General features: G+C 39.0%; 1 protein-coding gene across 1 annotated transcript in view; it reads right to left on the bottom strand.

Annotated features, from left to right (window-relative positions):
* LHFPL3 (LHFPL tetraspan subfamily member 3) overlaps window positions 1-25,784 on the bottom strand; it is a 589,331-nt gene extending 563,547 nt beyond the window's left edge. The window contains exon 1 of the mRNA XM_081535831.1: window positions 25,346-25,784. Coding sequence (XP_081391957.1) covers window positions 25,346-25,784 — 439 coding nt within the window. The remainder of the gene's footprint in view (window positions 1-25,345) is intronic.
* Between the last annotated feature and the right edge of the window lie 642 nt (window positions 25,785-26,426).

Genomic DNA, 26,426 nt, shown 5'->3' with positions numbered 1-26,426 from the left:
AATGAAAATGGAGAGATCACAACAGACTCCACAGAAATACAAAGGATCATAAGAGACTACTACCAACAGCTATATGCCAATAAAATGGACAACTTGGAAGAAATGGACAAATTCTTAGAAAAGTATAACTTTCCAAAACTGAACCAGGAAGAAATAGAAGATCTTAACAGACCCATCACAAGCACGGAAATCGAAACTGTAATCAGAAATCTTCCAGCAAACAAAAGCCCAGGACCAGACGGCTTCACAGCGGAATTCTACCAAAAATTTAGAGAAGAGCTAACACCTATCCTACTCAAACTCTTCCAGAAAATTGCAGAAGATGGTAAACTTCCAAACTCATTCTATGAGGCCACCATCACCCTAATTCCAAAACCAGACAAAGATGTCACAAAAAAGGAAAACTACAGGCCAATATCACTGATGAACATAGATGCAAAAATCCTTAATAAAATTCTAGCAAACAGAATCCAACATCATATTAAAAAGATCATACATCATGACCAAGTGGGCTTTATCCCAGGAATGCAAGGTTTTTTTAACATCCGCAAATCAATCAATGTAATACACCACATTAACAAATTGAAAGAAAAAAACCATATGGTTATCTCAATAGATGCAGAAAAAGCCTTTGACAAAATTCAGCATCCATTTATGATTAAAACCCTCCAGAAAGCAGGAATAGAAGGAACATATCTCAACATAATAAAAGCTATATATGACAAACCCACAGCAAACATTATCCTCAATGGTGAAAAATTGAAAGCATTTCCCCTAAAGTCAGGAACAAGGCAAGGATGCCCACTTTCACCACTACTATTCAACATAGTTTTGGAAGTTTTGGCCACAGCAATCAGAGCTGAAAAAGAAATAAAAGGAATACAGATAGGAAAAGAAGAAGTAAACCTCTCACTGTTTGCAGATGACATGATCCTCTACATAGAAAACCCTAAAGACTCTACTAGAAAATTACTAGAGTTGATCAATGAATATAGTAAAGTTGCAGGATATAAAATTAACACACAGAAATCCCTTGCATTCCTATACTCCAATATTGAGAAAACAGAAAGAGAAATTAAGGAAACAATACCATTCACCACTGCATCAAAAAGAATAAAATACTTAGGAATATATCTACCTAAAGAAACAAAAGACTTATATATAGAAAACTATAAAACACTGATGAAAGAAATCAAAGAGGACACAAACAGATGGAGAAATATACCGTGTTCATGGATTGGAAGAATTAATATAGTGAAAATGAGTATTCTACCCAAAGCAATCTACAGATTCAATGCAATCCCTATCAAGCTACCAATGGTATTTTTCACAGAACTAGAACAAATCATCTCACAATTTGTATGGAAATATAAGAAACCTCGAATAGCCAAAGCAATCTTGAGGAAGAAGAATGGAACTGGAGGAATCAACCTGCCTGACTTCAGGCTCTACTACAAAGCCACAGTCATCAAGACAGTATGGTATTGGCACAAAGATAGAAATATAGATCAATGGAACAAAATAGAAAGCCCAGAGATAAACCCACGCACATATGGACACCTTATCTTCGACAAAGGAGGCAAGAATATACAATGGAGAAAAGACAATCTCTTTAACAAGTGGTGCTGGGAAAACTGGTCAACCACTTGTAAAAGAATGAAACTAGAACACTTCCTAACACCGTACACAAAAATAAACTCAAAATGGATTAAAGATCTAAACGTAAGACCAGAAACTATAAAACTCCTAGAGGAAAACATAGGCAAAACACTCTCCGACATAAATCACAGCAGGATCCTCCATGACCCACCTCCCAGAATATTGGAAATAAAAGCAAAAATAAACAAATGGGACCTAATTAAAATTAAAAGCTTTTGCACAACAAAGGAAACTATAAACAAGGTGAAAAGACAGCCTTCAGAATGGGAGAAAATAATAGCAAATGAAGCAACAGACAAACAATTAATCTCAAAAATATACAAGCAACTTCTGCAGCTGTATTCCCGAAAAATAAACGACCCAATCAAAAAATGGGCCAAAGAACTAAACAGACATTTCTCCAAAGAAGACATACAGATGGCTAACAAACACATGAAAAGATGCTCAACATCACTCATTATTAGAGAAATGCAAATCAAAACCACAATGAGGTATCATTTCACACCAGTCAGAATGGCTGCTATCCAAAAGTCTACAAGCAATAAATGCTGGAGAGGGTGTGGAGAAAAGGGAACCCTCTTACACTGTTGGTGGGAATGCAAACTAGTACAGCCACTATGGAGAACAGTGTGGAGATTCCTTAAAAAACTGGGAATAGAACTGCCATATGACCCAGCAATCCCACTGCTGGGCATATACACCGAGGAAACCAGAATTGAAAGAGACGCGTGTACCCCAATGTTCATCGCAGCACTGTTTACAATAGCCAGGACATGGAAGCAACCTAGATGTCCATCAGCAGACGAATGGATAAGGAAGCTGTGGTACATATACACAATGGAATATTACTCAGCCATTAAAAAAAATACATTTGAATCGGTTCTACTGAGATGGATGAAACTGGAGCCCATTATACAGAGTGAAGTAAGCCAGAAAGAAAAACAACAATACAGTATACTAATGCATATATATGGAATTTGAAAGATGGTAACGATAACCCTATATGTGAGACAGAATAAGAGACACAGATGCATGGAACAATTTTATGGACTCTGAGGGAGAAGGTGAGGGTGGGACGTTCTGGGAGAATGGCATTGAGACATGTGTATTGTCATATGTGAAACAGAGCACCATTCCATGTTCGATGCATGTGACAAGGGCTCAGGGCCGGGGCAATGGGATGATCCAGAAGGATGGGATGGGGAGGGAGGTGGGTGGGGGGTCCGGGAAGGGGAACACATGTAAACCCATGGCTGATTCATGTCAATGTATGGCAAAAACTATTACAATATTGTAAAGTAATTAGCCCCCAACTAAAATAAATAAATTTATAAAAAAAAAAAAAAAAAAAAAAGAAAGGAAATATTTGAAACACATTTTGAAAGGCTTAGAGGATGGTGATGTTATATGGCAATGTTTTCATTTAAAAATACAAACATGGAGTTTGGAAAAAAAAAAAAAAGAATCCTTGTGAATAATGTTAACTAAGCAGTATCATAAAAGGGCTCCCTTCTATGCCTGGTGTTTATCATTGAGAATAGTTCACTTCCCAACACTTTTCTCCAGTTTCCCATCTCTATTTTACACCCAAGAGTCTACACATTTTTCTCATTTCTGAGGGTCTATTTTGATGTCTTTTAAAAACTCACAAAAGTGAAATGGTAAAACGATTACTTTATAAGAAAACAGGATTATGAAGGATAGCTTATGACACCACTTTATTATTGCCCAAGGAAGCAGTAAACTGACGTTATTGTATTTTGAAGGCGGTTTGAATGAATTTCTTTAGTATTTTGTATTTTTGTGAGCCTCCAAATGAGATGTACTTTCTCTACCTCTGCAGGTTTTATTTTCTTTATACACTTCATGCTTTTCTTCCTTCCCAGAGAATTTGAATGTCAAGTCAAAATTGCAAAGGAGAAGAGGATGGGGGAGAGGAGAACTAAAAAAGGTTATTTTGCTCCTTGGTTAGACTTTACCTGATCAGCTCTTCTCTTGCTATCATTATATAAATGTCTGTAACCTGAGCGGGGATGGCAGAGACCACACATGATTACTGCTGCCTCTTTCACATGCCAGATCCATCTGTCTAGCTCCTTGAACTATATTGCTCTCTTTTGTCTTTCTCGTTTGTCCTCTAGAACATCTCACCTTGTTCTACTCTCAGATTTGAGGGTCGTTACCTTGAAGGCTGAGAGCTGAAAGAATTTCTTTTGGAAAATTGTTCAAAAACAAGGATTATACTCACATATGTTAACATTTACTTGGTTCGGTAATGTTTTCATCCTTCTTGTTAAGGTCAAAAATCAAAATCATAGGGCCCACAGATCTGATTTTAATAAAACATCTGTTTATTCAGTGCCATATTTCTCTGGTCAAGGTGAGCTGTTTAGAATGTGTCTTTCCATATTTACACACATAAGATATAAAGGCATAATCAAGTTTGGTTCACGGTTCACTGTTTTGAAACTTGAAATAAAAATAGGACCTATTTTTCCAAATGCTTAAATCATATACAAGTGATAAGATCTCTAGTTGCACTGACTCTGTGTGGAAATCACTATGTTGATCCCTCTCTAAAAAGAGCTAAGTTGTTGTTAGATCAGTTCCTAGGACAGAGCTTTGAGTTGTGACATCAGTTTAAAGCATTGGAATGTAAAGTGAACTTAAAACAACAAGTATCCTAGGCACTAAATGCAATGGTGAATAAAATAGCCATGATCCCTGTCCTCAGGAGGCTTCCACTAAGAAGAGCACAAGGAGCTAAATTGCTAATTGCTACACTTCTGTCTGAACCCCAAAGATGTGATTCTACAGATCTCAATCTTCAAACTCAAAAAGAGGTCTAAAAGGGAATCCACTTCAGGGAAGTTCCACAACCTTCTCTGTTCTCCTTTTACTATCATAAAATTCCCACAAAGGCCTAGAATGGAAAGAGTTAACCTTACCGAACAAAAAATGAACTAACAATGAATTGACAGTTTCAAAATGTACATGATTCCTCTTCTAGTTTAAAAGAGAAATAAAATTTTGAGGTCATATGAGTTTTATGGAACAGCAACCTACTATATACTTTCCACTTCTTTTTGTTTCCTTTGGGACTGTCTTTCTAGAGTGATGATGATGACACAGAGATGATGATGGTGATACTATTACCTAACATTTATGAATCTCTTACAAGTTCCACCAGGACTTACCTAGTGGCTCAGATGGTAAAGTGTCTGCCTACAATGCGGGAGACCTGGGTTCGATCCCTGGGTTGGGAAGATCTCCTGGAGAAGGAAATGGCAACCCACTCCAGTACTCTGGCCTGGAAAATCCCATGGATGGAGGAGCCTGGTAGGCTATAGTCCATGGGGTCGCAAAGAGTCAGACACGACTGAGCGACTTCACTTTCTTTCTTTACAAGATGAGATGAGAAAGGTACTATTTTTATCCTCATTTTACAGATAAGGAAACTGAGGCATAATAGGCTCAGAAATTGGTCCAAGTTCTTTGAAGTAGTGCAAAATTCTTTCCGAACTTGAGAAGAAAACCAATCACAAAGAGATCCTTAATATTAGAGAGCATTTTAGTCTTCATATTTTTCTAATACATGTAATAGGCATGTAATAGGGAAGGATAAATGAATAAATGAAATGATAAAAGAAAAACTGAGAAAATCACAGTATTTCTATATTAAATCTGGTACTTTTATATTGAAACTAAGAGAATCTACATTACATGCATATGTCATTGGAAGTGGAGACCTTCACTTTCTTGCTCCTAATATATAATTCATCTTAAAAAATATGATATGAGTTCACCATGGGAGATTCATGAGTTTCGAGTTGTTGGTTCAAAAATTAAAACTGGCTTACATGCATCCATCCACACTTCACCAATCATGGCCCCCTTCAGCAATGGCATAAATTGTTTGACTTGGCACTTTGAAATTTATATTCTATATGGCCAATGAAAGTGAAGTGAAGTGAAAGTCATTCAGTCGTGTCCGACTCTTTGAGACCCCGTGCACTATACAGTCTACGGAATTCTCCAGGCCAGAATATTGGAGTGGGCAGCTGTTCCCTTCTCTAGGGGATCTTCCCAATCCAGGGATCGAACCCAGGTGTCCCACATTGCAGGCAGATTCTTTATCAGCTGAGCCACCAGGAAGGACATAAGGCCACAGAACTGAGCAATGTTAACTAAATATTATCCACGACATTTACATTTTGAGCAACATGATAGATCAGATATCCCCCACAAAACCACACAAATAGAATACCTAAAAATGTTGAATAAAATTTCAAAATATTTTTTAATGTGCAAACTTACCAACAGTTAAGTAAGAGAAATCCTTACAAGTAAGAAAAAAACTCAGAGAAACAACTGAATACTAACATTGACCTTGGTGGCATTCAGTTCAGTTCAGTCGCTCAGTTGTGTCCGATTCTTTGCAACCCCATGCACTGCAGTACGCCAGGCTTCCCTGTCCCTCCCCAACTCCCAGAGTTTACTCAAACTCATGTCCATTGAGTCGGTGATGCCATCCAACCATCTCATCCTCTGTCGTCCCCTTCTCCTCCTGCCTTCAATCTTTCCCAGCATCAGATTCTTTTCAAATGAGTCAGTTCTTTGCATCAGGTGGCCAAAGTATTGGTTTCAGCTTCAACATCAGTCCTTCCGATGAATATTCAGGACTGGTTTCCTTTAGGATGGACTGGTTGAATCTCCTTACAGTCCAAGGGACTCTCAAGAGTCTTCTCCAACACCACACTTCAAAAGCATAAATTCTTCTGCGCTCAGCTTTCTTTATAGTGCAACTCTCACATCCATACATGACCACTGGAAAAACCATAGCCTTGATGAGACAGACCTTTGTTGACAAAATAATGTCTCTTCTTTTCAATATGCTGTCTGGGTTGGTCATAGTTTTCTTCCAAGGAGCAAATATCTTTTAATTTCATAGCTGCAGTCACCATCTGTAGTGATTTTGGAACCCACAAAAATTGTCTGTCACTGTTTCCATTGTTTCGCCATCTATTTGTCATGAAGTGATGGGACCAGATGCCATGATCTCAGTTTTCTGAATGTTGAGTTTTAAGCCTACTTTTTCACTCTCTTCTTTCACTTTCATCAAGAGGCTCTTTTTAGTTCTTCTTCATTTTCTGCCATAAGGATGGTGCCATCTGCATATCTGAGGTTACTGATATTTCTCCCAGCAATCTTGATTCCAGCTTATGCTTCATTCAACCCAGCATTTCTCATGATGTACTTTGCATATAAGTTAAATAATCAGGGTGACCATATACAGCCTTGACATACTCCTTTCCCAATTTGGAACCAGTCTGTTGTTCCATGCCCAGTTCTAAATTTTGCTTCCTGACCTGCATACAGATTTCTCAGGAGGTACATCAGGTGGCCTGATATGCCCATATCTTTAAGAATTGTCCATAGTCTGTTGTGATCCACACAGTCAAAGTCTTTGGTGTAGTCAATAAAGCAGAAATAGATGTTTTTTCTGAAATTCTCTTGCTTTTTCTATGATCCAATGGATGTTGGCAATTTGGTGGCATTAACTGACCCTTAGTGACTGAGGTTTTTTCCTCATATTTTTCATATCATGATACACATAGAAAATGAAATTATTATAATAACTACTGCTAGAAAAAAATGGGAGAGTATTTGGGAGTGTTGATATGTAACTGCAAAAACATTCATCATATTTACATCACATAAGAAAATTAAAATATAAAGTATTAAATATATTGAATAAATACTCAGTGCTAAATATACTGAATTTGTATAAACTTGACATTAGAAAATTTATAGATATTTTTTAAATTTAATTTATTTATTTTTTCCTGCACTATGTGGCTTGAGGGATCTTAGTTCCCCAACCAGAGACTGAACCTGTGCCCCCTGCAGTAGAAGCCCAGAGTCTTAATCACTGGACCACTAGGAATGTCCCTGCAAATATTTTTAAAGTAACTTGAACTTTCTTTCATGAATGTATATATTTTTTCATTTTATGTCATGCTTGAGATAGCTGTATATAATTCTTAATAAAATCTTTTAAAGATTATCTTTTCAAAAGTCTCACTATGGATAAGCCATTTTTTCTACAAATTTGTAGCAGCTAAAAATCAATGAGCTTGGTAATCAATTAAGAAGTTAGAGGAAGAATAAAAGAATGTGCCCAAAGAAAATGGAAAAAAGGAAGTAAAAAATAAAAGCAAAAGTTAATGCCACATAGGACAGAGGAATGTAATGGAGAAGAAGAGCAAAGATAAAGTTGTTTTTTTTAAAAAAACTCATAAATTTGACAAACTTTTGGCAAAGTTGACTTAGAGAAAATAGAGAAGACACCAATGAAGAACTTTTCAATGATTTTTGAAGTATAGTGTGAACAACTTTATGCCAATAAAGTTGACAAAGTAGATAAAATGGATGAGTCCTTAGAAAAATATATCTTTAAAAACTTAAGATGAAAAACCTGAATAATTCTATAACAATTAAAGAAATGCAATCAGTAGTTTAAAGTCTTCCTCAAGGAAATACCAGTCCCAGACAGTTTTACACAGTAATCCTATTAAACATTCAAAGAATAGATAATTCCAATGTCACAAAGTCTTTCAAAGAAAAGAAACAGACTTCTCAACTACTTTTATGAATCTTACATAACATTGATATCAAAACTAGAAAATGACAGTATGACAAAGCAAAAAATTAAAAATCTTACTCATGAAAATACTCTAAAAATAATAAATAAAATGTTAGAGACTGTTAAGTCTTATCATATATGTGAAAGTTGGCTGTGTTTTTAAAAATGCATTATTTCAACATCAGAAAATCCAGTATTGCAATTCATCTCATCAATATATACTAGTCAGAAAAGTCATTTTATCACCTCAATAGATGCAGAAAATTCATTTGATAAATTTCAATATATATTCCCAATCTAAAAACTTATCAATGTAGGAATATAAGAGAATTTCCTTAACCTAATAAATAGCATTTGCAAAAAAAATCTACAGCATATGTCATAGTGAATAGTATCATAGTGAAATATTAAAAACATTTTCTTTAAAAACAGAAAAAGATAAAACTTAAACATGTTACTTGGGAATATGTACTTTGATAAAACTAAGAAATATAGGGTATTAACACAAAACTCAGAGAAATGGCTACGTCTGGGTGGTTCTAATCAGGAAAATGGATGGTAGATACACAAAGGGTCATTATAGAGAAACACACACAAGCACATACACACAATATAAAATATATTATTCATGACATGTTTGCAGATGAACTGAAACAATGATTCATTCTGCAAATATTAAACAAATCCAGAATGATGGCTAGTCTAAATAACATTGTAACCATAATAGAAATTTAAATCATTTTATCTTCCATTGTACAAGTTCAAGCTTGTCTTCATATAAGTCATATTTGTACACTAAGGTCACAGTTTAACATATTTGAGAATAAACTTCAAATCAACTGCTCACATCTCCATGAAGAAGACTTAGAAAGAATTATATGTGCAGACTCATTCTATTTCCTGAGTAAATCTCCCACAATTAAAACTTTATGTTTAGGGACCACTTTCCACATCATTACGTTCATTTCTTAGAAACCTTTTGCAAAAAAATCAATTCTTTAACAGTACACAAAGGAAAGGAAAGGAACAGCCTTCATCAAATGAACTCATATTGATTGCAGAATTCTACCCCTTTGTTCTAGGCATGTTAAATTCAGCCCCCAAATTCTAAGAGCAATGCTAGTGTGATGTATTAAACTGCAATATTTGGACAGTTCAAGATTTTCTGCTTTGTCTGTTCAGGCACAGACACTTAAGTGGGAACTGGAGCCAGAGTGGAACACTGGGGCTAATGAGGGGGAACTCTGAGGAGGATTAAAAAGAATGTTTTCTGAGTATGAGATGGAAAAGGGGGTTTGATATTGAGCAGGGCAGTGTGCTTTTCAAAAGCCTTCTTCTAAAGAACTTTCTGAACTTCTGGTCCCCAAAGTAGAAATAGAAGACAAAATAGAAACCACTGAGTTCATGTTCCATTGTTTTAAAAAAAAGAAAAAGGGGACAAAAACCAGAATTTGTGTGTTCTCTGAGTGGTTTCCAGAAGAGTAAGGTATATATATGAATATAGTAGGCACTCATTCATTCTCTTTTTTGTTGTCATTGTGTTTAAGGACTAGACTATGTAGGTAGACAGTAGTAATGAAATTAGGTGCCCAAGTTTTCATTCTGATCATATGAAGCATGACTTGCCTATGGCTGGGGTCCATGTTCTAGGTTACTATAAACATTATTTTTAAATTCTGCAAAGTCCCTAAAGTTTCCCAAGAAATGCTATTTCCAATTTTACTTTTTTTTTTTTTTTCTAATTTTCAAAACATGGTCAGGCTGCTGCAGATGCAACAGAGCAGAACCTCATGGAGTCTCTTCCTGGGAAAGGCCCCTCCCCCATATTCTCTGCTGTAGTTCCTCTCTGAAGCACCTAATATCTGACACACATTTCCTGAGTTATTTTACAGACACTAAAACCACCACCAAATGGAAAAAATTAACTACCTGATGATCATGAGCATGTAGCCCCCAGACCTACTGGTGCCTAAGGACTGATAAAGTTAACCTGTGACAGAACCCTGTTAGTCTTCCCTATGGTCCTATTAGTCTTCCCTATAGCTCAAACAGTAAAGAATCTTCCTGCAATACGGGAGATCTGGGTTCAATCCCTGAGTCGGGAAGATCCTCTGGAGAAGGAAATGGCAATCCACCCCAGTATTCTTGCCTGGAGAATCCCATGGGCAGAGGAACCTGGTGGGCTACAGCCCATGGGATCACAAAGAGTCAGACACAACTGAGCGACTTACACTACACTACTACAGCCCTGTTATTTTACCATCAACCAGTCAGAGAATTGCACGTAAACTGATAGCATGCACTTTCCTCCCTCACCTTGCCTTTAAAAATGCTTTGCTGAAACCATCAGTGAGTTCAAGTGTTTTGAGCACTAGCTATCCTGAACTCCTTGCTTGGCACCCTGCAATAAATGCTGCACTTTGCTTCACAACAACCTGATGTTAGCAGATTGGTTTTACTCTGTGTGGATTCATTAGGTTCAGCAACACAGAGATACAATCCACAACCATAATGCATAGTTTATGACCACCAAAATCAAACAACTATTTAGAATCCTCCAGTTATGAATTTCTCAACTTTTTTTGAATTCTACAATAACCTACTATTAGCAGGTCTCCAGTGAGCTGCTAATTCTCCAGGTATGTCCAAGTTATTCTAAAGTGTCCATCTCCAAGCTGAGAAACAATAACCAAAAAGCAGATGGGAGAAAGACCAATCCAATGAGTCCTCTGAAAAACATAGGCCAGTGGAAAGTCACAACAGATTCTTAACAAGACAGATAAGTTATCAGTTCAGTTCAGTCACTCAGTCGTACTTAACTCTTTGTGACCCCATGGACTGCAGCACGCCTGGCTTCCCTGTTCATCACCAACTCCCAGAGCCTACTAAAACTCACATGCATCGCGTTGGTGATGCCATCTAACCTAATCCTCTGTTGTCCCCTTATAGAGAGTAACTTAAAAGAATTTATATCAAGACAAAGGACTGCAAAAAAGTCCAGGGGGAGCTGACCTTTTCTGAGTGTTTCCTTCTACTGCCCGGATTCTGGATGAATGCCTTTTCTTATTCTTTTTCACCCTTCACATTTTATCCTCCACCCTCCATCATCAAAATGCTCTTACACATAGTGTTAGGGGGGAAATGACTCGATCTGACTATAAAAAAGAGAGTTTTAAGAGGCACAAGATGACAAGGCTGGAGCTCCCTCTAGAGCCCATCCTGCAATGCATGGAGGGGTCTTCAGTAAAGCGAGCTAGGACTGGACGGATCCTGGCCCATTTCCCCATCCCAGCTCACCTTGCTGGAGAGCCTTTCCAGAAGATGGAGAGGGCTGCAAGGGCAGAGCTATTCACCATGCCCTGAAGGATGTAGTTTGGAGGCTGCCCAGCAGAGATTAACCAAAATCTCTTCACCAGCACCTTTAGAAGCAAATGGTCTGAGCAAGAATGCTTATTTAATAAGTTCTCCTGTCAATCTCAACTCTGGATACTCACCACAAAAGGGATCTTGATTCTGTGGATATAGAACAGAGAATGTCCATTTGTTCTTTATTCAATCCAGCAGTTTGGGTCATAGTCACAGATGTAGTCATAAGAAATGAATACTCTAATTTTACAATAAGCTAATGACTTCAAATATGAAAGGAAAATATTAATAAGAAACAATGTTGGGCTTTTACAAATATTCTTTAGAAAAGCTAAAGAAATACAAAGAATTAACATATTAATGAAAGACAGAGCAACACAATCTTCATTTGAGCATAAATCACTACTTTTTTTGCCTAGGAAGAAAAATAATGATTCACAGATATCATATTGAGAAACCTAATTTTCAGTGTATTGCAGTTACTTTTAAAACATCAGACAATAAAATGTGGCTTTTGATTTGTTCCTGTAACATGATGTTATTAGAGATAGAGAATATTCAATTTTTTCTTTTGAAAACTGTGAAGAGGGTAACATGAATAATATTTCCCTGTCATTTGGTGAAACTTCACAAGAATGCCTAAGTATCTGACATAATCAAAAGATTGCCTAAGTATCTGACATAATCAAAAGATTGCCTGGTCCACATTGCCTTCAAAACACGGCTTCTTTTTTTCAGATTAGTTCAGCAGAACTTACTAAACAGTTCAACATATCTCCATAAGACCTTCTTGTTACTTCTGAGTCACTATTGTAGATAAATAAAATGGAAGAGCTAGACCCTGTCAACACAAAATTAAACTCTTAACTGAATATGGTATTTTCTTAGTAATGTACAAAATTCATTCTAGGAATCACAATGGCATTTATATAATACTGCAGTTTCTGAAAGGCTTTCACAGCCATTATCTTTCTCTATCCTTAGGACAAAGTAGATCTGAAATATACAAGTTGTGAAATGAAATTGTCCTTCTTTAAGTTGTGTATTGTGAGTCTAATTTTTCTGTCCACTAAATGTTCTGAATACTAACCACTCCTCCAGGCCTGCACTCTTTAGTGTAGCAATTATAGCTAACATTTACTGAGTGCTGAGATGGTTGAGATGAGATGGTTGGATGGCATCACTGACTCGATGAACATAAGTTTGAGCAAGCTCCACAAGTTGGTGATGGACAGGGAAGCCTGGCGTGCTGCAGTCCACGGGGTCGCAAAGAGTCAGACACGACTGAGTGACTGAACTGAACTACTGTGTGCTAGGTCCAGTTTTAAGTGTTTTACATGCATTAATTCAATAATCCTAAGAACACAGTGCTGTGCTTTGTGATTTTACTTAAAGTCCCATTATATTGAGGAAATCTAACTCTAGACATATACTTGTTTCCTATTTGCTTTCTCTTCTAATTTCACCCTGTCTTTGATGGTTTTCCCAATATTTACTTTATTGGTAAAAGTAGCAACACTTGGTTAGCAGATGACACGTTTTTAATGTCCATAAAACCTGCGATCTCTATGTATCCCAAATACAATTAATGTAAACTTTAGAAAAATAACATCAAGAAAATGAAAAAATCAAGAGTAGTTATATGACTTGCCCAAAATAATCCAGCCAATAAACAATCAAGTCAAACTATAAATCTACACCCAGCTCCTTAATGCCTCCTGAAGCTGCGCAAGTCTGCCCATGTCTACCCTTTTTGGAACTATGTCTGTGACCTGGTAATCCTGTCTGTCATCACCACCTTCATCATCACCATCAATAAACAAATCTACTAAGAACATTTCTACATTTGATGTAGGGCAGAAATGGATGACACAGAGCCAGCAATGCCAACATTCCTACAGGAATTCACACTCTACGAATAATAGCGAGGAGATCAGAGGTACAACCAAGGGGATATAGTGGGTTAAGAACAACCCAGGCTCTAGGTTACGAAAATGAATAAGATGAGGAGTACCTCATCTCACTTAAGCATACTTGAAGAGGGAAGCCTGATAAACATGTACTAGATATTTCCCTGTAAATACCAGCTCCTTTTCTTCATGTTGATACAAAATGTTGCAAATGCATACTGATGATTTAAGCTAAGCAAATGAACATTTAAGTTAGGAGGCAAAGAAAGTGATAGAAAAGGCATTGCACTGGAAATCAGATATGTTAGTTTCAACTCGATCAAGGTATAATTTTGCCAAGACAACTCATCTCAGCCTCAGAGGCAAAATATTCTGTTGGATAGGGGGAGAATCTGATTTTGGCTCAAGCCATTTACTGGCTCTGTGACCTTGAACAATTTTTAACCTTCAATTTTTTCATATACAAAATGGATAAAATAATTCTAACCTTGTAGGTTTACTGTAAAGATCGAATATACTAACTAAATTAAAAGACACTTGCTCCTTGGAAGGAAAGTTATGACCAACCTAGACAGCATATTCAAAAGCAGAGACATTACTTTGTCAACAAAGGTCTGTCTCATCAAGGCTATGGTTTTTCCAGTGGTCATGTATGGATGTGAGAGTTGGACTATAAAGAAAGCTGAGTGCAGAAGAATTGATGCTTTTGAAGTGTGGTGTTGGAGAAGACTCTTGAGAGTCCCTTGGACTGCAAGGAGATCCAACCAGTCCATCCTAAAGGAGACCAGTCCTGGGCGTTCATTGGAAGGACTGGTGTTGAAGCTGAAACTCCAATATTTTGGCCACCTGATGTGAAGAACTGACTCATCTGAAAAGACCCTGATGCTGAGAAAGATTGAGGGCAGGAGGAGAAGGGGACGACAGAGGATGAGATGGTTGGATGGCATCACCAACTCAATGGACATGAATTTGGGTAAACTCTGGGAGTTGGTGATGGACAGGGAGGCCTGGCGTGCTGTGGTTCATGGGGTCACGAAGAGTCGGACACGACTGAGCAACTAAACTGAACTCAACTGAAACATACTAAGGTTTTTGCAAATAGTAGTTGCTTAATAGTGTTTACCATTATTACTTCTTTATTGACAAAATGCTGCTGCTGCTGCTAAGTCGCTTCAGTCGTGTCCAACTCTGTGAGACCCCATAGACGGCAGCCCACCAGGCTCAAATGAGGAGACTACTAAATAATTTTTCATATCCCTCCAATTTTTAAAAGCCTATATTCTTACCTAGAGAATCCCAGGGACAGAGGAGCCAGGCAGGCTACAGTCCATAGGATCGCAAAGAGTTGGACACAACTGAAGTGATTTAGCATCCATGCACACATGAGTCTATATCTACTTGGCACTGGGTTAAGTACACTTGTTTAAATGTTTGCTTTAATAGATTGTTGCTTAATGACCATGTCATTTTTATAGCATGAAAGGCCAATCAAATCACGTCTAGAAAAAATAATTCTTATTTTCAGTCAACCCACAATCCAATTGGGGTACATTAGCATTATTAAGTCATTAATGGAAGTGAGATAAGAAAAATGTCTCAAATTGCTTAGATTAAGTATATTTTACCTGATCTATCCTCTAGTGAAAAATCACCTATGAATTAGTGCAAAACTTTCACAATTTTTCAAACAAGAAATAATTGTTTTTCTAAATTCATACTACATCATCTTTTCTCTGGAATAGTATCTTTCATACATTTTGACTACAACCCATTGCAATCTAGTCCACACACACATATGCAAATATTTTAAGAAATAAAGAAGAAATAAAGGTTTCACAAACCATCTGCATTGCATTCACATTTTCTATTCCTTTTTAATTCAAGGTTTAATGCTGATCATTATCTACTAAACTGATATCATGACCCATCAAAGGGTCACCAACAACCATCTGTAAAACACTACAGTACAGCATTTCTTTCTCTATGAAGATTATTTAAAAACATCAACTAGTTAGTACTACTTCTTGTCCAGTCAGCTGGTTAAACCATGTACATTCAGTTAAATAATATGTTGCACATAGATCACAATATTGTTGGTCATTAATCAACTGGAATTCAGATAAATTCGATTAATCTAGCTTATAACTATACTATGTTCTTAAAATGCTCTAGAAACATATTTACCCGAAATGCTCACTATAAGTTCCCTTTTCCCACTAAAGGCATTCAGTTCAGTTAAGTTCAGTCACTCAGTTGTGTCCGACTCTTCACGACCTCATGAACTGCAGCACACCAGGCCTCCCTGTCCATCACCAACTCCCGAAGTTTACTCAAACTCATCTCCATTGAGTCGGTGATGCCATCCAACCATCTCATCCTTGGTCGTCCCCTACTTCTCCTGCCTTCAATCTTTCCCAGCATCAGGGTCTTTTCAAATGAGTCAGTTCTTCCCACCAGGTGGCCAAAGTATTGGAGTTTCAGCTTCAACACCAGTCCTTCCAATGAATGCCCAGGGCTGGTCTCCTTTAGGATGGACTGGTTGGATCTCCTTGCAGTCCAAGGGACTCTCAAGAGTCTTCTCCAACACCACACTTCAAAAGCATCAATTCTTCTGCACTCAGCTTTCTTTATAGTCCAACTCTCACATCCATACATGACCACTGGAAAAACCATAGCCTTGACGAGATGGACCTTTGTTGACAAAGTAAAGTCTCTGCTTTTGAATATACTGTCTAGGTTGGTCATAACTTTCCTTCCAAGGAGTAAGTGTCTTTTAATTTCATGGCTGCAATCACCATCTGCAGTGATTTTGGAGCCCCCTCAAAAATAAAATCAGCCACTGTTTCCACTGTTTCCCCATCTATTTGCCATGAAGTGATGGGACCGGATGCCGTGATCTTAGTTTTCTGAATGTTGAGCTTCAAGCCAACTTTTTCACTCTCTTCTTTCACTTTCAGCAAGAGGCTCTTTAGTTCTTCTTCTAAAGGCATTTGATACATCAATTTAGCTTCACAATCTGTAACTAGAATTTCAAAGAGAAACTGTAGGAATGCTCTTTATCAAATTTTACAATGACTTTTTCTTTCTTAGGTTGAGTTATTTTACTCCTCCATGTCTGTATCTATCATACAAGAAGTTCTATGATCTTTCTTTGTATACCTTTATCCCAGAATCTATGACAACTTCTCATGGGAAAAATGGGGGGTGTAGCCATAATTTTCCTTTCTTGATAACTGAGATTAGGTCACAGCTTTGGACTGTAATGCATATTCCAGCTCTCTGCTTGTCCTGTGTCAATATATTTTTAAGCTATTGATAATATCAAATTCAACAGGCTTCTGATGTTATCAAGTTTCACAGGCTTTTCAACCTTAAATTTCTATGTCTTCTCTATTTGTATTTCATTTATTTTTGCTGTCACTCTTCTACATCCCTGTCATTCTTCACACCTGGATGTATTTGCCTATGTTTCAAATACTGAGCCTTCTGTCAATGATGATACACATTTCCCATTCTGATTTTTACAACTTCTCTCATGACACCAAAAAGACCATGCAGAACACCCTGCCCCAGGAGTTTCCAGACACTTGAGTAAATGGGCTTATGATGCATTCTATACTAAATCCAAAGCTGAGTTCCCTTCCAATTCCTGTCTGCCATGATTTTCTAATGTGAAATTTTTCTTAGTTAAGTTCTTTCTTAGTTAAGTTCTTCATTTCTGCCTTTGAGCTAAAGCCTTTTTTTTTCTGATCTACAACTATTTATCATTCATTTTACTACCTTTCACTATTCTTCCACTAGCCCTTTCATTGATAAGTCATAATCTCAAAATTCCATGCTATTAGACTAACTTCACACAGCCTATCATTTAGGATCTTTTCTCCTATTAAGAACACATAGACGGTCCCTACACTGCTGCACACCTGGTTTCTTTAGGAAAGATATCAGAATTCAGGCACAAGAGACCCATTCTGGTAACTCCATGTCAGTAACTCTATTTCAAAAAGGTTTGTTATCTTCTTTCATTTTGCTCAATAGTAATTAGATATGGTTCATGTCTATACTGATCAAAAATGTATTTATCTTCCTCTTGCAAGCTACTCATTCTTCTGTTTTATTTTAGTAGAAGCAATGAGAAATGTGCTCAAGATTACACTTAGGACAATTTAACAAGGACAGTGTTGTAATCCTGTGCAGTACATGTGTCATAGAATTGTAATTATAATTTGAGAGCTGAATGGTAATAGCTGCATAAACATGTAAGATGCTGGGGGAGGATGGTTTTGCTTATTTCTTTTCTTGAAATGCCCCAGTGATTTTTCATAACAGTTTTATGTTTAATCACCAAATAACTTATCTACTATTCGACATGTGAACCAGCCTCTTAGCTTTCTGCTGTTGGTAATATCTTCTTGTTATTATTAGGAATAAAGGTCAGTTCCTTAGTCTTTCCTCATATCAAATAAAAACTCCAGTTGACTCATTATAAAGAAAAAAATCACATTAATGAAAGTTTGTGTTGACCCTCAAAGTTCATATATATTATGGAAATTACACTTTAAAACTTTCCCAAGCAGAAAGTGAAGAAGAACTAAAGAGCCTCTTGATGAAAGTGAAAGATGAGAGTGAAAAGTTGGCTTAAAGCTCAACATTCAGAAAACTAAGATCACGGCATCCGGTCTCATCACTTCATGGCAAATAGATGGGGAAACAGTGGAAACAGTGGCTGATTTTATTTTTGGGGGCTCCAAAATCACTGCAGATGGTGATTGCAGCCATGAAATTAAAAGACACTTACTCCTTGGAAGGAAAGCTATGACCAACCTAGACAGCATATTAAAAAGCAGAGACATTACTTTGCCAACAAAGGTCCATCTCGTCAAGGCTATGGTTTTTCCAGTGGTCATGTATGGATGTGAGAGTTGGACTATAAAGAAAGCTGAGTGCAGAAGAATTGATGCTTTTGAAGTGTGGTGTTGAAGACCCTTGAGAGTCCCTTGGACTGCAAGGAGATCCAACCAGTCCATCCTAAAGGAGACCAGTCCTGGGCGTTCATTGGAAGGACTGGTGTTGAAGCTGAAACTCCAATACTTTGGCCACCTGATGTGAAAAGCTGACTCATTTGAAAAGACCCTGATGTTGGGAAAGATTGAAGGCAGGAGGAGAAGGGGATGACCAAGGATAAGATGGTTGGATGGCATCACCAATTCAATGGACGTGAGTTTGGGTAAACTTCGGGAGTTGGTGATGGACAGGGAGGCCTGGCGTGCTGTGGTTCATGGGGTCACAAAGAGTCGAACATGACTGAGCGACTGAACTGAACTGAATTATCATGCTATTAAGCCCCCCAGTTAGAATTCTCCTGTAGAGTTCTCTGCTTCATGCCAGTGTGATATGAAGTTATCTCTACTCTTGTCCCCATGGTTTATCTCCTCATATCACACACAGAAGGGCACTGAAGGGCTCACATGCTGCAACTGTAGCTATATGCTGTGCTAGGCTTGGGTCTTTTTGTTTTCATTTAAAATTTTGCTCACTTTGAAAAGTTTCTAAGGCAAAGATATAAAATGTAATACACTGGCCTGGCCATCTGGATTCTTTTTACTGCATGATATCATCACACCAAATATAAGTACCAATCACTAAAAATTCATTTTCATATTAAGCATCTGATACAATGTTCTTTTATGTATGTATAAATATTTATTATTTATAAAAATATGTAAGCACCTTTTTAACATTTTGACAATGGAAAGAAGCTTTTACATGTACATGTAGCCTCACACCAAAGAAACCACCTAATAAGATATGATATGGGTTATATAGGGCCTGTTATTTTTCACAAATGTTCGCTTAAAATCTCACAGTTATAAAAATTCATTTGATATTCACATTACTATATTCTCCAACATCTCTTCAATTCTCACATTACATAAAAGCAAAAAAAAAAAAAAGTTTCAAAATTTTCATTTAAAATCATTTTCTTGTAAGTTTGGCTTGGCAGATCGAAAATTCTTGTAAGTGAAATATGTTGTTAGAAAATGAAAACTGCCTTTCCTGAGGGTACACATTTTTCTCTACATCCGGGGGAATATTTGAAACGCTCTAGCAGAGGAAAACCCCCTTTCAGGGCCATTCCATAACTCTGAACTTAGGATGGATTAGCATCTCTAAGAGGCAAGACCTTACTTTGTCATATGCTCTGCTGCTGCTGCTGCTAAGTTGCTTCAGTTGTGTCCGACTCTGTGCGACCCCATAGACAGCAGCCAACCAGGCTCCTCTGTCCCTGGGATTCTCCAGGCAAGAATACTGGAGTGGGTTGCCATTTCCTTCTCCAATGTATGAAAGTGAAAAGTGAAAGTGAAGTCGCTCAGTCGTGTCCGACTCTTTGCGACCCCATGGACCGTAGCCCACCAGGCTCCTCAGTCCATGGGATTTTCCAGGCAAGAGTACTGGAGTGGGGTGCCATTGCCTTCTCCTGTCATATGCTCAGCACCAGCCAAATGGTGAAACCTGGTGACTGTTCTGAACTTGAGTAAATCCTGATCTTGTCTCTTCAGAGTTCTGCCATCAGAGCTCTGCACATACTGGGCCACATAGCTGAGCAGGCTGCATATCCAAGAAGAGCACATCTGCACTGATGCCCAGAATTATGAAAGGAAAGCTTGAAAGACGTACCCTCTTCTCCTGTGCCGAATGCTCCTACAGGCGTGTAAGGAAATCCAGTGTGGAACAGGAGTCCCCACTCTTAAGAAAGAAAGTCTAACATTTTGATTCTTACATAAAATCTCCATTTTTAATAACGTGATATTTTTTCATGAGAAACTAAAAGGTAAGGGGAAATATGCTGGATCCTAATATATAATTGATTATATCCCAGCATTGTAATAAAGATCTTTACCTATGTATCAGGAAAACCCTTGATTTAGGAATAAGCTCATCATAAATTAGGCCATCAAAAAATTCTGGAAGAATTCCTTTAGTGCAATTACGGCTGGGGTCACAAATCCATGAGAAAAATGAGTATCATGTCTTTCAAAGTATATGGTATTCACTTCTCAACCTGGCATGTGGGACATTTTAAGTAACTTCCTTTTTTCCCATTCTTCACACCATTAATCATTCATTTTTTTATTCATTAACTCAACAAAAATGAATACCTATTATGTGCCATACATATACATACTACTGTGTGACAAGATACAGCAGTAATAATAACATAAGAACAGTAACCCTACCTATTGGCTCAGCTGGTAAAGAAACCACCTGCAATGAGGGAGACCTGGGTTCGACCCCTGGGTTGAGAAGATCCCTCGAAGAAGGGAAAGGCTACCCACTCCAGTATTCTGGCCTAGAGAATTCCATGGACTACAGTCCATGGGGTCGCAAAGAGTCAGACATGACTGAGCAACTTTCAATTTCACTATGTACCGAACACTGTTCTCCCATACACCTTAGCTTATTTAATCCTTGCAGTAATCTCCTGAGGTAAGTACAATTATATGCTCACCTTGCAGATGAGCAACTGAAGTACAGAAAGATTAATTCCCTGTGTCATATAGTGAATGAATACCAGAGCCAGGGTTCACATCCCCCTCTTTTTACTCCAGTGTCCATTATCTTGACCACTACGATATATGAGAAAAGGACATGGGTTTATAGAACTTTCAATGTACTGGAAAAGACAGACGTTAAACAAATAAACACATTTGTAATCCCAAATGTTGATAAGATATATAAAAAAAGAGCACAGTGCCTTGAGATAGGATGGCATAACAATGCCAAGGCTCTTCCTGCTGCCTAAGAAGTGTGATAATTACCTACGGTGATCCTCATCTCACCAAAACGGCAAAGGTATAAAACTGAAGAACGCAAGCTGATTGAAAAGAGCTGGGGAAAACTAAGGCTGGGAAGCTGGGGAAGGTAAGTAAGCAATTCAGTCTTCAGTCCTTGCCATACTTGCCATACAATCAAGGCTCACTATCTTAGAGGCCCTTCTTGTTGGTACAACTCAGAATGACCAGTGACAGGGATCTGGTAAATGCAACACCCCCTCTTCCCATCTTACCCCTCCCAAATACCAAAATCCAATCAAGATTAGGTGCTCCTTCTTCACAGGTGAAACCAAGAACCTCCTCATCTGCTATATTCCACCAAAGTTTATGGTAGGTGTCTAAAAATGTCCAATTCTGCCTCAATGCTTTAGCTTACTAAAAAAAAAAAAAAAAAAAAAAAAAAAGATGGAAAAGGAAGGAAATGGCAACCCACCCCAGTATTCTTGCCTGTAAAATTCCATGGACAGAAAAGCCTGGCAGGCTGCAGTCCATGGGGTCACACATGCAGGAGAGGGGGTGGAGGGAGATGGGTTGGGAGCAATAAACAGAGCAAGAACTAAAAAAAAAGAAGAAGAAGAAAGGTCTCATTGGCTTGTAACTGGTAAAACTTGCATTTCTGAAAATAATTTAAGATAATGGCTTATAGTCAACAAAACAAAAAAACTCCACCTTTACGAGGCTTGGCTATTAACTGACTTGGAAACAGACTGAAATATTGATTTGAAAACAAAAACATGAAATCAGAGAATCATGCTCCCAGGAAGACAAAATCCCCTTTCCATTTAGATTAAAAAAAAAAAAAAAAAAGATCTGGACTTTATTGCCCTGCTTGCCAATTACAGATCTAGCTCTTTTTATTAGTAGAGAAATCAAACAAAAAAGAAACATCTCTCTTCTCAAGAAATTATTTCCCTGTGGATTTGGGAAATTTTGCATCTCTAATTGTTATTATTTAGTTTACACATTGTTTTTATCTCTTCATTCTTTATATTAGGCATGGTCCCTAAGTATAGGATTACATCTTGAGGAAGTGTGACATATCAGCTCCTAAGTCTGTAGTTTCATTCCACTTAGGTTAATGATGATTCAGAGGGGAGGGAGAGGGCAGGTGTTCATTATAGCACCATTAATTATGGTCGTTCCGCACTTCTAGGTAGAAAGCAACATCATTTTCATGTCCAATAAATTAAGTACGTTTTCTAGTTCATTGTTCAGAATCATAAAAGAATAATTCTTGATGTTGTATTGCCACAAGAAAGTCTTCTGCTTTCATCTTAGTGTATTATTTCATATGGGATTTTATAGTCTACCTGGCTCTGATTTATGAGGTTACTATATTAAAATGCTTAGATAACTAAATATACAACTTAATAATTTGACTTCCAATGAAGGTTAAACAGTCTCTGATAAGCAAATGGCACATTAAGTCTCACCTTTAATAGTTAGCAAATTACACTTGAGAGACTTAGGTAAATTATAAGAAGCCTTCTTAATATTAAAGAGGAATAGTCTAAAGGTTAGAAACTAAACTTTGACTGTAATTTACAATCAATTATGTCAAATATATTGTTAGTATCGAGACTTTTGTAAAAAAAAAAAACCTGAAAAGCACATTAAATGTGACTTTCTTCAGAAATACCTTCTTTATCCCATTTTTTAAAAAGTCTGTGAATACAACTGACTTTAACTCTTAATATAATTGACTTTGAGTTATAATCAATTCTTTAATTAATATACTTCATTAATAAATAAAATTATGTCCTTCTGTGGTTTACCTAGAAATAAAATACCATATAAATGGCAAATAAGTGCCAAGAATTTAAGGACCTGGACTTATCTGAAAACGAAGTAAACATCCTTATAGCTTCATCGGTACAAAGGTTATCATCACATTTTACACTGATATATGGGAAACAGAATAGCATACTAATGTCAAATTTCTGAAAACATGACATCATATTTCACTACTGCAGAATAAATGATTTTTTTTTAATTCTCTTCCAGGAAGAGAAAAGGAAAAAAAGATTGTAATAGTTGCAATTTGTATTAACTTCAAAGCTGGGAATTCTTTCCCAAAGATAGTTTGCTTTCATTCCTTTTTAAAACAGCAATGTCAGTTTAGACACAAAATCTCATAAAAGTAAAACATCTTGTCATATGTTGAGAAATCACCCACAAATCACTTTCAGACCTTTAAAAAAACAATCTAATTTGAATCACCGGTCTAAATAGGTCATTTAACTCAGAAAAATTAAAATTAGAAGAATTGACCCTGTATAGCTAAAGCATCTGCATCCTCAATGTCCTGCTGTCTTCAAAGTCAAACCAGAGCTAAGTGTCAAGAACAACAATAATATATTAATTTATTCCAAATCTCAAAGTTAGTCTGCTCTTGAGATGGCCATAAAAGACAACATTATATAGAAAAATCATGGGGAGGGATGCTTGAAGAAGTTGAGAGTGAAAGTACAGAAGGAAAAGCAGAAAACTCTATATTTAAGAAGAATAATGGTATATATGTATATTGGGGGGCGGGTCTCTACTAGCGAGACCCCCTTTCACATGCACATGTTCACAGTATATGGCAAATGGAAATCAGCTGCAGCACACTTAACACAAAGCAAATAACTTCCAAAGAAGTTGATTCTCCCACAAGCTTCTCCTATAGTTAACTAGCAGTATAAGATCACGAACCTTAATGCTCTTGTCTGGCACCCTTCAGAACTTAATCAGCCTGTAACATTCTGGTAAACACAGGGATCAAAGCCCTACTCCCTAGAAAACCTTCCCAGGCATAGGAAAAACTACAAAATCTTAAAGGGAACACCTTTAAAGAAAGAGAACAATAAAATAAAACACAAATGAGAATGTGGCTGCCTGAGATATCCTCTACTTTTCCAACCAGATCACCCATAACATCAAAAGGACCCCCACCATGTTGGAACAAGAAGGCATCCAGTGTTGGAGGATGGAATCTACCTTTAGAAGGCAGGGCATCGAAGGTGGCTAGCAGAAAGGGAATCAGCACCGCTGGAGGCAGAGAAAGGAGTCAGTTTCAGGACTCTCCAGAGCCACCAGGAAATGCACTCTCCCTCTCTTTTTGGGTTAAAAGTAATTCGGATGCTCAGAAAAAGTACTTTCACATTCTCCAGCTAGCAACAATCTATCATCCATAGGAAAAGAATGATCAGAGACACCAAAGAAACAAGCTTTCCTCTGTCCGTCTTCCTAAAGCCACTTCCCCAAAACTGAGATCTTGAGAAATCTTGATTCCCTCAAGGTTTCTGTTTAAAGATGGAATGGAAGGACCTTTGCTCTGACAAGGAAGCAAACAGAAGACTTGACATTGGGGAATTACAAAGGAACATCCTACGGTACAGTTTTCTTAAACGGGTAAATCCCAAAACAGAATTCGGGTTTATTTACCTCTAGACGGATGATAAAAATTTTATAACTTCCTGGGACAGAGAGAAACAACTTCACTCCAGCCCCCAACCCCAATCACCCTCAGAAAGCAATGACTGAAACAGTCCCAGAGAGGGACCGAGCAGGCTGACCCTCCTTCCACTACAATCGCTCCAAATCCGCTTTTCGCCCCGCTGTCAGCCCCTCCTTTAGTTTCTCTGCTAGCGCCTTAAGCGGCCGCTTCCTCTCCCCACCTCGAGTTCTTAGCGGACTCGGCCCAGCAACCGCCCTGCCCCTGACGTGTCCCTCTGGGTGGTGTCCCCCGCACTTGGGAGGTTCTCGAAAGCCCCAGTCTAGGCTCTGGAGAAACCCTGGGGGTTCCGGCCTCCCAGGGCTCCCGCCAGAGCGGATTAAGTTGCTCGGCCCCCAGAGGCGCGCACTGCCCGCGTCCCTCCCACTCCAGCCCCTCCCGGGCTCCCGCGCCCGGGGTCCCCCAGCCTCCGCTGAGGTGAGCGCGCACTCACCGGAGGTGAGCTGCATCCAGGCACAGATCTTGTACACCGTAGCCGTGTTGCAGAAGAAGAAGAGGGTAAAGCAAATGATGCATGCAATGATGAGCATCATGGAGAGGCCGATGAAAAAGGAGGCGGCTTTGAAGGCGCCCGAGGGCAGCGTGGAGAAGTCCGTGAAGCTGCCCCTGCAGGTCAGCTCCCGGGAGAAGCCGTTGCCGATGCAGTAGTGGAAGAGCCCGAAATAGCCAGCTTGCGGGGTGTCCACGCCGTCGCCGATCCAGTAGGGCTGGATGAAGCACACCACGTTGACGATGGCAAAGCAGATGGTGAAGATGGCCCACAGCACGCCGATGGCCCGCGAGTTCCGCACATAGTTGGTGTGGTACAGCTTGGCAGCCTCCTGAGCCGGGAGCATCGCGGCGGCGGCGGCAGCGGCGGCGGCTCCGGGCATTCTCCCCCTCCTCCTCCTCCTCGTCCTCCGCCTCCCCCCCCCGCCTCTCCGCGCTCAGGAGACACACTCACCGAGCCGCGCGAGCTGCAACTCCCCTGCCTCCTCCTCAGCCCAGTAGCGCCAGTTTCAGAGTCTGCATCCTCGCTCCCGGACGGAGGGCGGGGGAGCGCCGAGCACCCCTCCGGCTCGCCTGGCACAGCCTCCCGGCCCCCCTCCCTCCCTCCCTCCCTCCTGGCCGGGGCTTCAGCCCTCCTCACTGCCCTCCGCCCCTCTTCCCGCCGCCGCCGATGCAGCTGCGGCAGCTGAAGGCGGCAAATCCAGCGCGCGGCGTCGCGGCGCGCGAGCTCGGGCGCCCCTCCAGGCTTCCGCCTCCCTGGCGACCCTGGGACACTCCTCGAGTGCCGGGTTTGGGCCAGGGAAGCTGGCCTTGAGTTGCGGATGGGGGAACCTTAGAAGGGGGTGGGAGCACCCACAGGGATCCCCGAGGCGATCCCAGGATCCCAGTTGGGGTTAGGGGCCGGGCGCCGAAGACTGATTCTGGAAGCTTTTCAAGCGCCGCACAGCAACGTGCTTCGACCTCTGCATCTTTGCAGGCGTACGAGGGGCAACGCGGCAGGTGAAGGAGAGAGAGGCCGAAGGAAA

This window comes from Giraffa tippelskirchi, chromosome 10 (assembly GCF_054371585.1).
Source record: "Giraffa tippelskirchi isolate mGirTip1 chromosome 10, T2T-mGirTip1v1.2.pri, whole genome shotgun sequence".
NCBI classification, from domain to species: domain Eukaryota; kingdom Metazoa; phylum Chordata; class Mammalia; order Artiodactyla; family Giraffidae; genus Giraffa; species Giraffa tippelskirchi.
This window is presented reverse-complemented; position numbering and strand designations above follow the sequence as displayed.